The 15385-nt window shown below is 42.7% G+C and overlaps 1 protein-coding gene across 5 annotated transcripts in view; it reads left to right on the top strand.

The window, feature by feature from the left end:
- Positions 1 to 8540: 8540 nt before the first annotated feature.
- LOC123595777 (vesicle-associated membrane protein 8-like) overlaps positions 8541 to 15385 on the top strand; it is a 35198-nt gene continuing 28353 nt past the window's right edge. For 4 of the 5 annotated variants that reach the window (XM_045473599.1, XM_045473600.1, XM_045473598.1 and 1 more), the window contains exons 1-2: positions 8541 to 8678; positions 14219 to 14289. In XM_045473599.1, the coding sequence (XP_045329555.1) occupies positions 8601 to 8678; positions 14219 to 14289 (149 nt within the window). In that variant the 5' untranslated portion in view covers positions 8541 to 8600. Of the gene's footprint in view, positions 8679 to 13900; positions 13994 to 14218; positions 14290 to 15385 lie in introns of those variants that run through there. The other variant, XM_045473601.1, reaches the window with a different exon arrangement.

Genomic DNA, 15385 nt, shown 5'->3' with positions numbered 1-15385 from the left:
TTAAGCTTTTGGTTAGTCTATTGTTTGTTCAACTGTTATCCATCATATAAGCATCTACAAGTTAAAACCCTTGCCTGTAATTGTTTTCTGGCAATGTTCCCTGCTGGGGGCGGGGGGTGGGGGGGTAGTTTTTAGCACTGAGTTTTGAGTCAGCCTTGTAAGTGAACTCTTCCAGAGAAGCACTAGACAGATCAGATAATGACAATTTTATGAGAATGGGACTTTGAAAGAGTTCCAAATTCATTCTGCCCTCTCTGGTGGCTGCCAAGCTGCCCCAGGAATGTGGGGTGTCATTTTTTAAGGCTACTACATAACTGGAAAGTGGGTGGTGGGGTTAGGGTAAGTTATAATGCCACAGAGCCCACCATTCTTACTAAGATTCAGACACTTTTCTTGAGTAAATGATTCTTGGGTTGGATCCTTGGGTTAACCAAATAAGCCTTTGGTTAATTTCTAGAGTTCTGAAATTTTAATTCTGAAGGGGTTTTTTTGTTTTTTGTTTTTTTAATGTTTATTTATTATTGAGAGACAGAGAGACACAGAGTGTGAGCAGGGGAGGGGTAGAGAGAGGGGAGACACAGAATCTGAAGTAGGCTCTGGGCTCTGAGCTGTCAGCAGAGCCCGACGCGGGGCTCCAGCTCATGAACTGTGAGATCATGACCTGAGCCGAAGTCGGTCGCCCAACCAAATGAGCCACCCAGGTGCCCCAATTCTGAAGTTTTTTTTAAGTATAGGTGACATATATTAGTTTCAGCTATATAACACAGTGATTCAACAAATATATATGTTATAAAATGAATTCCAAAGAGTTTGTCTTTTTTTCATTGCCCTTATGAAGAGGAAAATTTTTGAAGGTCCTTTTTTCTGCCATTTTTGCTGACATTCTCTCATAACCTTTTTTAAGCCAAAAATAATCCAAACCATGGCTAAGTACAAAAGCACTAACAGCCAGACACCAGCATCATGGACATGCAGAGTTAGGAGTTGTGAAGTAATAAAGACATAACAAAAAGCCTGTGAAATTGCCCCATAAGGCCCATTCAGAATATCCACTAATTTCCAACACCTTTCTATCCTCCTTTAATTAAACCTGCTCTTCCTTAAACACCAGCACCAAGATAAATGGGAGTGAGCTAATTCAATCTTATTGATTCCCTGTTTTGTTTAATCACTAGAGTTGCTATTTTGTTTAATTACTAAAGATTGTTTTCTACTATTTCTATTTCAAATACACCTTGACTCAGTTACAATATTTCTGCAGAGAAAAGTGCTCTACATTCCAAACAATCAACTTGTTAACTTTTGAAACCCAACAGGCTTGTTAACAAAGAATTAGCTGTATTCGATTAATGGCTGAAACCCCTAATGTAAAAAAAATAAGTGGTGTAGCTGGTACACTACTCTGAAGGTCCTCAGCTGGATTTCAAAGGATAGAAGAAGAATTAGGAGAATGTGAGAAAAATTATGTGAACAGAAGCTTCAAGCCCAGAATTAGCATAATATGATCTCAGATCAGTGAGCAGATTAACTTGGCTATGGTGGCAATTAATGGGGAGAAGAGGAAGGTTAAAGTTGGGAGATACTGGGGCTGGGAAAGACAATAGAAACTGTTAAACAACAGGCAGAGAATTTTGTACTTGACTTGTAGGAGAATAGTTCACAACCATTTTATCTCCTCCAATACACCTGAGAGATATGATCACTCCCAGTTACAGTAGTGGGCACAATTCAAGAGATCCTCAAATACGGGGATGAGGTGGTGAGAATCTCTCGCAGGAGGGTGGGGGGAGGGACACGAGAGATTTCAGAAAGTCCCACTTGAGATTCTGCTATTCCTTCATTAACTACTTCACTCATTCCTCCACACCCTCTTCAGTGGGAATGGGAAGTCAAAGGAGATCTTTGAAAAAAACGGTGCCCTTTTGAAAGTTCTTCATGACTGTATCTCATTGGAGTAATTGCCTAATTTCCTGAACATTAGACAAGTCTATTTCAGCACTTTCCAAAATGGGATTCATAAAATACTCATCCCATAGATGCCATCTGTTAAAAATGTTCAGTCCATACAAGTTTGGGAAATCCCACATGCATATAATATCCTTTTGCCAGAGATTCACAAACCATATTTATTAGTCTGCTAAAGGATCTAAGAACTTCCACAATAGTGAAATCTGTTCAATTTTTTTAATGCAGTTTCCACACAGTTACTTGATCATAGATCTTATCCTCACATGTCTATTAACATCCTTGTATTTTCAGAGAAAAAAATGAGAAACACTGGCCTATATTAGCTTCTTTGTGGTTGTTGACATGTCACATGTGGTTCTGCACCTGTCATAAATCTGCTTATGCAAGACAATAAAGCAGGAAGTAACATTTTCTCTACTCTCTAGGAACCCCACTCCCTATAACCGTTCTGTCCAGTCCTCACTTACCTCTTCAATTCCTCATGCAGAGAAGAATTCAACTCAGCCCTTTCAGTACCTCCCCCCCCACCACCACCACCACCAAGTGGGAATTGTGAATCAAGGCACCTGGGTTCTTCAGTGTTTCTCTGGGACCCACACCAATGTCCATCCCTGAATCTGAACTAAGTAACCGAGCTGCCTAAAAGGGAAACCAGCTTGGAGAACATGATTGCACTTGTGGGTCTTCCTGTGTAATTAACTAGAGGGAAGGAAAGGGTTATGAAAATCTGCTGAGCAAGGGGCAAAAGAAAAGATGAGAACAGGCCTGTCAGGGCCTGAATGAGTTACAAAAGAAAGCAAGGCAGAAGAGAACCAAAGTAAGGAATGACCTTCTTCCTAGCTGTCATTTCCTTCCTCTGTAAAAGTCCTGAGTAGCCTTTTTCATTCTTCCCCAGTACAGCTGCACTGTCTGTCAAAGCTGTGCTCTGTGCTCCCTCTGCTGGCCCTGACACAGCAATTAGATTTAAAACCAACTATAATGTAATAGTTACATTTGGGTGTCCTGCAGAGGTGTTTGCCATCTACATACCCTCTCTTAAACCTGGCTACACTTCCTAGCAAAGATGAGAATCCAACATCTTTTGTATTAACAACAACAACAACAAAAAATAAAGGTAGGCGAAGAATGGTTAAATAAATTATTGTACTTCATACTAGGAAACGCAGCCACCTAAATTGTGTCCACCACTATGTGAGGGGCTAGAGATAAAAAGATTGGTAATACTTGACCTCTGTTCTCAGGAAATTTATTACAGAGGAGAAGCCAACACATAACACATCTGTCAAAAGGAAGAATTCTGGAAAACTTCTGTATCATGTGCCTTGAATTATGATTCGAATATGTTCACTGAATCTATTAAGAGGCAACTCGTATATGCCTGGCTGTGCTTTCTTAAACGTGTATCTTATTGATTTCGTTCCATGACAATATGGACTCATAATGATCATAACAGCCATCCACACTGAAACACCTCCTGGGGCCAGTCACCATATGCTTTAGGTATGTTAATTCATTTTCTGAATTAAGTTCAGAGGTGAGCCTAAGAAAGAAACCGAGGTTCAAAGACACCAAGAGTACACAACTAGAAAGTGGCAAAGTCAGCATTACAATCCAGGTCTGCTTGACTCCAAAGTCCCTTCAATCTCCTTCCACTACACTGTCTTCAATCATTATCCAGTTTCCACAAATGTCATTGCTACCTGAGGTTCCCCTCCACTTAGCTGCTAAATATAATGGAAAGCCTAATATGAGAGTCAGCAACAGTATCCTACTATTGACGTGATCTATGTGCCGTGCATGAGGCTCCTGGCCTTAAGGAGTTTACAATATAACAGAGCAGTGGTTATGTGTAAAATAAATTAAGTATGGTTGGTGAAGGATAGAAGCAGAAAAATGTTCACCTTTAGCCCCGAATGTCGACCTATAGCCCACATAGTTCTGACAAGGATCAAATACGTGCTGGTTGCTACATCCTGAAAGGGATTCATGACTGCTTGTGTATCTCACTGATAGTTAATACCAAAATGAATGATAAGCAACAGAGAAATTTTATGAAAGTAGTTTCATGAGTAGAAATTCAAAGATATTTATGATTTAATACTCGCTGCATATCCCCTCCCCCTAGAGCACTGAGCATATAACCACCAGCTTCATTCAGCAAAAGTACGGCCCTTTCTGCCCATGACTCCCATCCCCATGCAACTTAAATAAACTTACTAAGCTGCACCATACATCTCAAGAATTATTTCTTGGCTGTTGCACTCGATAAAACTGCATCATGGCCAAGAGATGTTCTACATGCCAGAAACAGGGGCACCTGGCTGGCTCAGTTGGTAGAGCATGGGACTTTTAATCTCAGGGTTGGGAGTTCAAACCCCATGTTGAGCATGGAGCCCACTTAAATAATAATAATTATTACTATTATTATTATTATTATTATTATTGCCACAAACTGCCAGTTTTAAGTCAAAATGAGGAACAAAGTCTATAAACAAGAATAGTCAAATACCCTAGAATAAACACACACAAAAAAAATCTGTCAAGCCTTTATGAAGAAACTCATAGAGCTCTTACAGGAAGCTATAATAAAGAATAAATAGAAAGTCAACCCATGTTCCTGATAGGAATATTAAATATTGCAAATATATTAATTCTTTCCAATCTGTGAAATTTAAAGCATTTTGAGCTACAGTTATTGAATCACTGTGATATCAGCACAGAAAAGGACATGTATATCAACTCTAAAATCCAATAAACAATGTTGTGGAAGAATTTAGTTTATGGCAAAAAAAAGTGGTGTTTCAAGTAAGTGGCCTGAAACAAGGCTGTACCTTTGGAAAAACATAAATTTTTACCTCACAAGAGACAAAGAAACAAATTTCAGGCAGATTAAAGACTTAACCATTAAAACAAACAAAAGTAACAGAAGAAAATTAAGGAAATATTTTCATATGGGAACAGGAAAGGAAGCCCTGTCTAAGTTCCAACATCATAATAAAAAACATTATGTTTAACTAAGTAAGAAACAAAAAACAAAAATGTCTGCAAAAGAATGGGCACCAGAAAGAAAAAGGAAATGATAAATCTCAGAAGAAAATATTTGAAATATATGTGATGGTCAAAGAAAGCAACATGTTATGGATTTAAAAACAAAACAGGGGCGCCTGGGTGGTTCAGTCAGGTAAGCGTCTGACTTAGGCTCAGGTCATGATCTTGTGATTTGTGAATTCAAGTCCCACGTTGGGCTCTGTGCTGACAGCTCAGAGCCTGGAGCCTGTTTCAGATTCTATGTCTCCTTCTCTCTCTGCACCTTCCCTGCTCACACTCTGTCTCTCTCAAAAGCTCAAAAGCTGCTGACAGCTCAGAGCCTGGAGCCTGCTTTGGATTCTGTGTCTCCCTCTCTCTCTGCCCCTCCCCTACTCGTTTTCCCTCTCTCTCTCCCTCCCTTTCTCACTTCCCCTCCCCCAAAATAAACACTTAAATATTTAAAAAAAAAAAAAAAATGACAATAGTGAATGTCCGATTTCTCCTTCCTGCGGATCCAGCTTCTCACCACCCACTCTGCTCCACCCTCAAGGTTTTGTCAAACCATCAAGGGAAAGACAAAAATGCCAGTGATGTTTCATATTACCTGTTGCTTTTCATTCTGTTATTCTCTGCATAAAAATAGAGAACAGGGGTGCCTGGGTGGCGCAGTCGGTTAAGCGTCCGACTTCAGCCAGGTCACGATCTCGCGGTCTGTGAGTTCGAGCCCCGCGTCAGGCTCTGGGCTGATGGCTCAGAGCCTGGAGCCTGTTTCCGATTCTGTGTCTCCCTCTCTTTCTGCCCCTCCCCCGTTCATGCTCTGTCTCTCTCTGTCCCAAAAATAAATAAACGTTGAAAAAAAAATTTAAAAAAAAAAAAAATAGAGAACAAAGAAAATGGAGGAGGAGAAGGGGCAGAGGTGGAAGAGCAGGGGAAGAAGGAAAAGATTCTCCGCTCTTCAAGTTTCAAAGTAGGTTTTGGAAACTCCCTGAAGAGAGAGTATACGAAAAGAAAAGTTTTAGGCAGCAGAAGCCAACATTAATGCCATAAATTGGGAAGAATGCCCTGGGTGGTAGGAGGTTCCCCACCTAAACTTGCTGGAGTTTCCACAGGCTGGGAGAGGACAGAGTCCGAAGGAAGCAATCCAATTAGCTAGAGTCCCCGCTGGAAGGTGAGGGGTGACGGAGTGTGGTGATGAGAAAGCTCTCAGTTAATTGGGGACCCAAGGGCTTGCTTCCCAGGTGAGATAGGTCCAAGAGCTGCTTCCCACATGACGACAGAATGACAGCACGACGACAGCATGACCGGAGGGGTGGCAGCATGGTGTGTTGGCCAGAGGCCCGAGACAGCCTCTCAAGCCTCCCACCACCTCAGAATGGCATGAGGGAGCAGGGGAAAGTTTTCCTCGCCCCAGGAGGGCTACAAAAGTGGCTGAGAGACAACCAGAGTGGCTGAAGGGGCCTTGAGTTTCCCAGTGCAGTGTGTGAACTGATGACCCGAGACAGAAAACAAACGTTAGCAGCAGGAGCCACCTTAAAGAGATGACTATCACGACTCAGGTCTCCGCCACCACCAGGGCCCTCACACACACACAGATGCCGCCCCTACCCTGGATAGAAAGAAGGGAAGAAGTAAATCTGGAGTTGACTGAGGAAACCTGGCATTGACTAGATTAAGCCTCAGATATCAGGTAAAATGGGGCTCAAAGAAAGATAGAGTTGTATTATAATTTACATTTTGCATTTCTGTGGGCCTGAATTTGTGGCTTGTGCAAACTGAACCCATCACACCTGCTTTACAGGATTGTTTCAATGGGACAAGGTGAGACTGAGATGAGGAAGGCCCCATATACACCCTTTCAACAACCAGATGCATGTTGTCATTACTACAGCTCATGACTTCATTGCCCAGTCTCTTTTGGCTCCACCACTTACCAAACACAAGGGGTGCTGCAATTTGGCCAAGTTTATTCAGCTTATTTTTACTGTAAGCAAGAATATTCCAACGAGGGGCACCTGACTGGCTCAGTTGGTAGAGCGAGCGATCCTTGTGAGTTCTAGCCCCATGTTGGTAGGTGTGGAGATGGCTTAACAATAAAATCTTAAAAAACAAAACAAATATTCCAACGATTACCTCAGAATTAATGTATTTCATGTTCCTACATACAAATAATGTGACCAATGCTTTTAATTCAGTGACCCCCACCTGTAACACAAGACATTCTCTCTAAGCTGATAAGACACACTGATTCAAGATTTCCTTTATACAGGAGTATACATGATTCAACAAAGCATTTTCCTCAGGAGCCACAGTCCAGACAAGTTTTGCTACCTCCTTGTCAAATCCAATCTGACTGCACTGGGTTAAAATAAGCTCAATTGATTACCTGTCTTCACCTCTGCCAATCACCCCAGAAGGACATCGATTGTTTTTCCTTTAAAGTTATACCACTGGGAGCAAGAAAGTAATTCTCATTAATGTATTTATCACACTAAGGGTGCAATTGCTTATCTACGGTATGCTGAGTATTTTGCCTAATTACTTAAACTTGATGACTTTCCCCATTTTATAGATTAGGAAACTGAGTCTCAGAAAGGCTAAGTTACAATAAAGGCACAGAGTAAATAACAATGCCTATTTTAACTTTTTTTTTTTTTACTTAAGTAATCTCTACACCCCACTCAAACTCATGAGCCCAAGATCAAGAGTTCCCCGGTCCTCCAAATGACAGGAGGTGGGGGCAGGAACAATGCCTATATTTAATCCAAGTTTGTCTAACTTCTTTTCACTCCACCACGACAGCCTGCTAATGAAAATATATGACCTTCTCTTAAGCTCATATTTTAAAAAAGTCTTGTCAGGGAACTCAAGATCTAGGATAACAAGTCATTCTACCACTCCTACCCTCTCACCTCCTACCCAACCCTACCACACTCACTCCTATGCATTCCCTAAACCCACGTGCCACTCTAAACCCTTGACAGAAGCAGTTCCCTCTGTTAACTGTCCTGTCCTTCCCCACTTAGAGAATATCAACCCCTCCTAAATCAGAAGGACACTGGAAGCTTTGCTCCCTCTGCCAAGGACAATTAGCTGCCTCCACTCCAGCTTCTGCAACTCAGTTTATCTTTCCACCGCGGCACACACATGCCACTTGAGATTGGCGTCTGCCTGCCTATGTCTCTGTAACCACTTGCAGAATACGAACTTCCAACGCCAGGGGCCAGGGCCTGCACTGTGGGGTTTCAACAAATACTTGCTGAGTTGGTGTATTGTAAGTCAAGGGCTATACTTTACACGTCGTAGACTGTGAATGAATCATAGGTAGGTAAGTCCTGTGAAGTAAACTGGCTCTCACCAAAAGATGTTGAGGATAACGACGAAGGAGAAACTTTTCACTCACCCAAAGCCCGCTTTTTACGAAACCCCGCCCCTGTCTCCTCATAGGCTCTGCCCAGACCAGGGACGGCTCCGCCACCCTCCTCGCCAATCGATCGCTCCTCGCGCCTGCGCAAGCACCGCCCGGATCCCCGCCCCAGGTACGGCCCCGAGGTTGTGTCGGGCGGTTAGGTGCGGCGGGAGCTTTTTTTTTAACTGGCCCGCCAGCCATGACGATCACCTACAGCTGTATTGCTAATGGCCGAGCGGTCCTAGCGGAGCTGTCCCTGACCGGAGGCTCCTATCAGGTACCCCTGGGTCCGGACCTCCGCCTTGGCAGGTTCCGCACTTCAAGGGTGGCGCCTGCCGGGTCCGCCCCTCAGGACGCTGCGCTTCCGGGCGGCTGGGAGCCGGCACTGGGGACGAGAGGCACCGCCCCGAGAAAGGCCTGCTTCTGGGAGGCGGTGAATCCCGGGCGAGCGCCGGCGCGCTTCCGAACTGCGGAGCCACACGTGCGCCGCCTGGGGGTTGGGGTTGGTGGTGCGCGCGACCCATTTGGCGGTGATTAGTAGCCACGTGCTGCTGCAATTCCGGAGACCCTTAAAAAGAGTTTCTCTCCCCTGCGGAGAAATGACTTGCAGTTCAAAACACACTTATTGAACATGTGTTATTTGGTAAAGGTGTTATTTGAAGAGAAAACGGGACCCGGAGTTGCCCATTGATGAGCTCGTTGTCTCTTTATGACCACGGGCTATATACAGTTTGTCCTACAGTGTAAAAAGTCTGCCAGTGGAGATAGGTCGGGATTGCGTCTGTAGCACTCAGGATGGGTGGCCGCTTGCTGACCACAGCGGAGGTGATATTAGGGTGCTTGGCGTAGAAGCCTTCTGAGAGTTAGGGTTAGCCTGGGACGGGAAAGGGAAATGGGGACTCCTGCATTCAGATGGAACAGCATCGTGTGTTGGAACCTCAAGAACCTCAGTGTGGCTAGAGCACAGGGTCACAGTGTGTAAGGGCTAAAGATGAGGTTAAGAAAGCCGGCAGAGGTTAGTTAAGGAAGAGTCCTATATTTAGTTTGTTTTCTTATCGTAGGGGAACCTGTTGAGCAATTAAATTCATTAATAGCAGGATCTGATTCATCTTCCACAAAATTTGGTCTAGTTACAATATGGAAGGTGGATTGAAGGGGAAAGAACCAGTTAGGATGGTATTGATCTCTAGGAGTTTTAAGGGCCTGAGGTAAGGGCGAATGACAGTGCAAATGGGAAGGAGGGGGCAGATCCTAGAGACTTTGTAAAACTAAGGGAATAGGGTCATGCCAAGGTGATTCTCCATTTTTTTTCTTTGTTTTTTTTTTTTTTAATCTTTTTCCCCCACAATTACTGAGCCATAATTCACGTATGACAGTGTGTAAATTTAAGGTGTACAATGTGATGATTTGTTAAATTTTTTTCTTAGGTGGCATTAAACAAGATTGAAACTACAGATGGAGGAGCAGGATTGTGAGGGAGGAAGTCAGAGGGAATGTAGGAGAAGAGAGTACAGTTTGAGACAGGTTGGATTTTGTTGCCTGTTAGAAGACGCCAATCTAGGGGCGCCTGGGTGGCGCAGTCGGTTAAGCGTCCCACTTCAGCCAGGTCACGATCTCGCGGTCCGTGAGTTCGAGCCACGCGTCGGGCTCTGGGCTGACGGCTCAGAGCCTAGAGCCTGTTTCCGATTCTGTGTCTCCCTCTCTCTCTGCCCCTCCCCCGTTCATGCTCTGTCTCTCTCTGTCCCAAAAATAAATAAACGTTGAAAAAAAAAATTAAAAAAAAAAGAAGACGCCAATCTATTTATGTACTTCCTTATCCACCTTATTCCCAAAAGATTTAAGTCGAAAAATGTCCAATAGGGTAGCCCTCAGAGGGTCAGGGCTAACAGTTGAGGATAGTAGAAGGGGGTGGAAAAGAAAAGTATGGGAGTGAGGAGAGAAAAGGACCAAAAGGCAGAACACTGTTCAAGAGCAAAATAGAGAAGTGGGACACCAAATGAGGGCAGTGGTGTCCTGAAAGCCAAGGGAAGAGAGTTACAAGAATGTTTTATACCCCAAAGAAGTTGAACAAGATCTAAAAGGTACTCCTAGAACTCTACAATCAGCAGGTGATTGGTGACCACATAGTTAGCAGTTTGGAAGAAGTGGTAGAGGGGGAAGTCAGGCAGCTTTGGGCCAACTGATTGGGAGATGAGGAAGTAGGGTGAGTGTAGTTAGACCATCTTTAGGAGAATTTAGAAAGGGAGGGAGACAGAGTGAAAGCTGAGGAAGTGTGATCCAGGAAGGGGCCTCATGTTTCAAAACAGGGAAGATTCTCAATGTATGTAGGCTAATGGGAAGGAGAAAAGGTTGAAGATCTAAGAAAGGAGGAGGTTGTTAGTACGGTAAGCCCTGACAGAGCTCAACGGAATGGAATCCAGCATAGCAGTGGAGATGTGAGTCTTGGGACAGAGGAATGTCTTCTTTCTCTCGGGGAATGGAGGAGTCTGGATATAGAGACAGAGAACTTGGTCTCCTTCCTGGCTCTCCTCTTTACCAGTCCCTGAAGTGCTATGTTGCTCAAGGTTCTTACTTCCATCCTCTTTTAACCTGACACATTCATTCACACCCGTAGACACCTTTACCTTGACCACTGCCAAGTCCACTTCCAGAGTGATCTCTCTCCACAGTTACATTGCCCAATAGACATTCAAACATACCATGTCCAGAGCTAATAATCTTTCCTAGAAGATTCCTCCTCATCTGTTTCTCGCCTTGCTGAGTAGTTCTACTAAGCCATTCAAGCTGGCAACTGGGGAGTCCTCTTCAACTGCCCGTTCTTCACTTTTACATTTGTTCATTTGTCATTGTGTTCTAGTAGTTCTATCTCCAGTATATGTCTTAAAACCAAATCCTTGCTCCTGAACCTTCTAGGCCCTGATACCAGGGTTATTGAAAATGCTTCTTGGGTGCCTGGGTGGCTCAGTCGGTTAAGCATCTGACTTCGGTTCAGGTCATGATCTCACAGTTTGTGAGTTTGATTCCCACATCACACAAACTCGAGCCCTGCTTTGGGTGAACCCTGCTTCTCTCTCTCTCTCTCTCTTTCCCTCTCTCCCTCTCTGCCCATTGCTCACTTGCACCCTCTGTGTAAATAAATAAATAAATAAATAAATAAATAAATAAAATAAAATTCTTAGAAAAGAAAAAAAAAATACCTCTTAGGCATGATCTCTCAGACTTTAGCCTTATCCTTCTCAGAACTGGCCTCCACACTACTACTCAAGTGATTGTTCCTAAAAAGCAAATATGAGTCACTCCCCTGCTTAAAATCATTTCGTGGCACCTGATTACATTCAGAGTAAAGCCCATACTCCTTTAGCCTGGAATTCAGGGCCCTACGTGGTAGGGCTTTTCCATGACTGCCTTCTTCTCTTCCTGAATATTCCTGTGCTCTGGCTACCCTGAACTTCATGCTGATCTCACCAAGGTCTCCCTTTGCAGCTTCCATTCCCTTTCCCTGGAACCCCATTTTTCTCCACTTTTTAGTAAAATAACCTCTTCTGGACTTTGAAACTCTTCTCAATTCTTCCTTGAAGCCTTCTCTATGCCTAGGCTAATTTACATACCTTTAAGAAACTACTTACCAGGCTGAATTGGAATCTTCTTTTTCTGATCAGATTCCTTCAAGACAAGGAATGTCATCTCTGTCTTTGCAGTGTATGATCCATAGTATATAGTAGGTTCTCATAAAGAACTAATTGGGGCACCTGGGTGGCTCAGTAGGTTAAGCGTCTGACTCTTGATGTCAGCTCAGGTCATGGGCTTGAGCCCTAAGTAGGGCTCTGCACTGGCAGCACAGAGCCTCCTGGGGATTCTCTCTCTCCCTCTCTTCTGCTCCTCCCCTGCTTGCAATCTCCGTGTCTCTCAAAACTATAAACCTTAAAAAAAAAAAAAAAAAAAAAAAACAGGCACCTAGGTGGCTTAGTCTGTTAAGCGTCCAACTTCAGCTCAGGTCGTGATCTCACAGTTCGTGGGTTCGAGCCCCACATTGGGCTCCACACTGACAGTGCAGAGACTGCTTGGGATTCTCTCTCTCTCTCCCTCTTTCTCTTGGCCCCTCCTTTAATCGCTCTCTCTGTCTCTCTCCCTCTCTCAAGAATAACTAAACTTAAAAACAAACAATTAAGGAAGGAGAGAGACAGAAAGCTGAAGCAATTCATAAGGCCGAAGGCCTCTCTTTATGAAGCATGCAGGAAAGTAAGACAGTGGAATGGGCTGGACCAGTATGCAATTAGAGGAGAGGATTAAGGGTTTGGCATGACTGCTGTGCAGAAAGCTGACCAGGGGGAAGAAAAAGGGTGACAAGGAGCTTTAAGGAACAGTCTATCGTGTCTTTCCTCAGTGCTAAATATTAATGTCACAAATATTTTACATTCATTAGAAAAGTATTAGTATCTACCAAAGCCTAATTGTGAGATCAAATCCGCTGCTGTTATAGGGTCCTGGAGTTGGACAGGACTCTAGAGAGCGTCTTGCCCAATTCCTTCATTCTTCACATGGGGAAACAGACCCAGACAAGTCACTTTCTTAAGATGTGTAGCACAGTAATTCCAGAAATAGAGCTAGAGCCTATGTCAGTCGTGTTCCTGCCTCATGTTGCCATTCACTTTATTTCAGATTTTGCTATGATTTCCTTGTTTATATAACCTGAAAAGGACACTTGGTGGAAGCTAGGAGAATGTTCCAGTAATGATAATATAGTAACTGAAAGTTTATATATCCCCTTAATTTTTTGTGTTTCATAGGAAATCTTTCCCCTGGACAATACCACCTGGATTGTTCAAGCACTACCAAGAATTTCACGTTTTACTTTCTACTATTAATAATAAGTTTTTCCCTCCCCAAAAGTTTTTATTTCAAGTGTCATTTTGTGGAAATGGAAAAGCTAATTAGGAATGTGACTATTCGGGGCGCCTGGGTGGCGCAGTCGGTTAAGCGTCCGACTTCAGCCAGGTCACGATCTCGCGGTCCGTGAGTTCGAGCCCCGCGTCGGGCTCTGGGCTGACAGCTCAGAGCCTGGAGCCTGTTTCCGATTCTGTGTCTCCCTCTCTCTCTGCCCCTCCCCCGTTCATGCTCTGTCTCTCTCTGTCCCAAAAATAAATAAACGTTAAAAAATTTTTTTAAAAAATTATAAAAAAAAAAAAAAGGAATGTGACTATTCAAGTCTTCCTAGGTAACTTTCAGGTTCCTTTCACACTTCTAAAGTAAATTAATAGGACTCCATACAATTAACTATATTTAAGATATTCTGGATAGTCATTAACACCTTGCACATTTTCCCCCAGAAAATGAGCTTTACAAGAAACAGATAATAAGGGATCTTGGCAATTATTTCTTTCATAAAAAGAGATCAGTAAATAATATTGGATAAAAATTTTTATCTTTAAAGAAAGACTGCTTAGGATATTCAGAGAATAAGAGCTGAATACTTTTAACCCATTAACATTTTTACATATTTCAGTGACACTGAAAAGATACTTGATTAGATAGTGCTTCCCAGCCTTAAAGCCATGTGTAAGCTGTAACTCTAAGCAAACTGCATTTGCACATGTAAGTATCCACACAACATATATTTGTGTAATTTTACTATTTTCCTTCAGATTCAAATGAATATTTTATAACTTGCCTTTCACCATGTATTATGACTACCCATTAGTTCTCCTCATGAACACTTGTTCTTTAATAAACCAGTGAGAACATTGGTAAATTTAGGAGGAGGCATAATGAAAGACACTACAATCGTCCACAAAGTAAACGCTGATAATTTATTTTTAGGAAGCAGCGGCAACGGTGCTTCGAATGGTTCTTCTTAGAGCTGAGCCAAAGACCATAATGCAGATGGGAAGGTAAGTTACATTCTAATAAAGGTCTGCTTTTTAGCAATAATACTGACATGAGAAAAAAATGTTGGTTGCACATGCTCTTGATTGAACCTTCAGAAGAGAGAACGTCTATATGTAAAAGTATAAGATCAGATGAGAATGATTAACACCAAATTCAAGATAGTGGTTACCTCTGCAAAGGGAAGGGAGAAAAACGAAGTTGGGGAAGGGTATACATGGGACATTATGGTATCTGTAACATTTTAAGCAGATGGTAGGTCTAAAGTGTTCTCATTATCTTATTCTTCATACTTTTTTAGTATACCCAAAATATTTCTTTAATAAAAAAGGAAACTTCCACTTGAAAAATCTTTAATAAGACCACTCTAAGCTATACTTGGGACATTACATGGTATGGCCTAAGCCAGTCTTGAAAACATCTTGCTAGTGAAAGAACAGGTGGAGAGTAAGAGAGCGTCTATTATTTTTAGACTCACCATTGGTTTTTTCAAGACTAGGTTTCTTTTAACCTTTATACTGTAAAATAAAACAAAATACAAAAACCACATCAAGCAAAAGGATAACTTCATGAAGCTTTACAAGGGAACCTGCCCACCAAATGCAGCTACCACCCAAGCCAAAAATACAGAATATTTTTGGCCATGTGCCCTGTCCCATCCACAGCTTTCTCCCTCTCCCCCAAACCAACCAGTGTTCCAGCTTCTATAGCAGTTACTCACCCTGTTTCTTCATTGCCTCAACCTAAATAGGCAACCTCAAACATGAGTGCCTAATCCTGCCGGCTCTTTTCTTTTGGTGTCTTTTAAATCTCTATATTTTCCCTCTCCATCCCTTTCTTTTCCTTACAATTTATCATTGAAGAACCTGTAGAGTGTAGAGTTTCCCACACTCTGGTATTGCTGATTGCATATTCAAAATGCAGTATACCATGTTTCAGGCAGCTGAATCCACAGGCTTGATCCCTACGGCAAGACTGTAGGTGTTTTTTTCATGAGATGGTACATGTGTCTGCTTCTGTCTCCTTTTGCCATGCTAGCAGCCATTGATATTCCTTGTGTAAAATGGTGATATTCTAATTTTGTTTTCACTTCTTAGCCAG

The sequence above is a fragment of the Leopardus geoffroyi genome, chromosome B1 (assembly GCF_018350155.1).
Source record: "Leopardus geoffroyi isolate Oge1 chromosome B1, O.geoffroyi_Oge1_pat1.0, whole genome shotgun sequence".
In the NCBI taxonomy this organism is placed as follows: domain Eukaryota; kingdom Metazoa; phylum Chordata; class Mammalia; order Carnivora; family Felidae; genus Leopardus; species Leopardus geoffroyi.
This window is presented reverse-complemented; position numbering and strand designations above follow the sequence as displayed.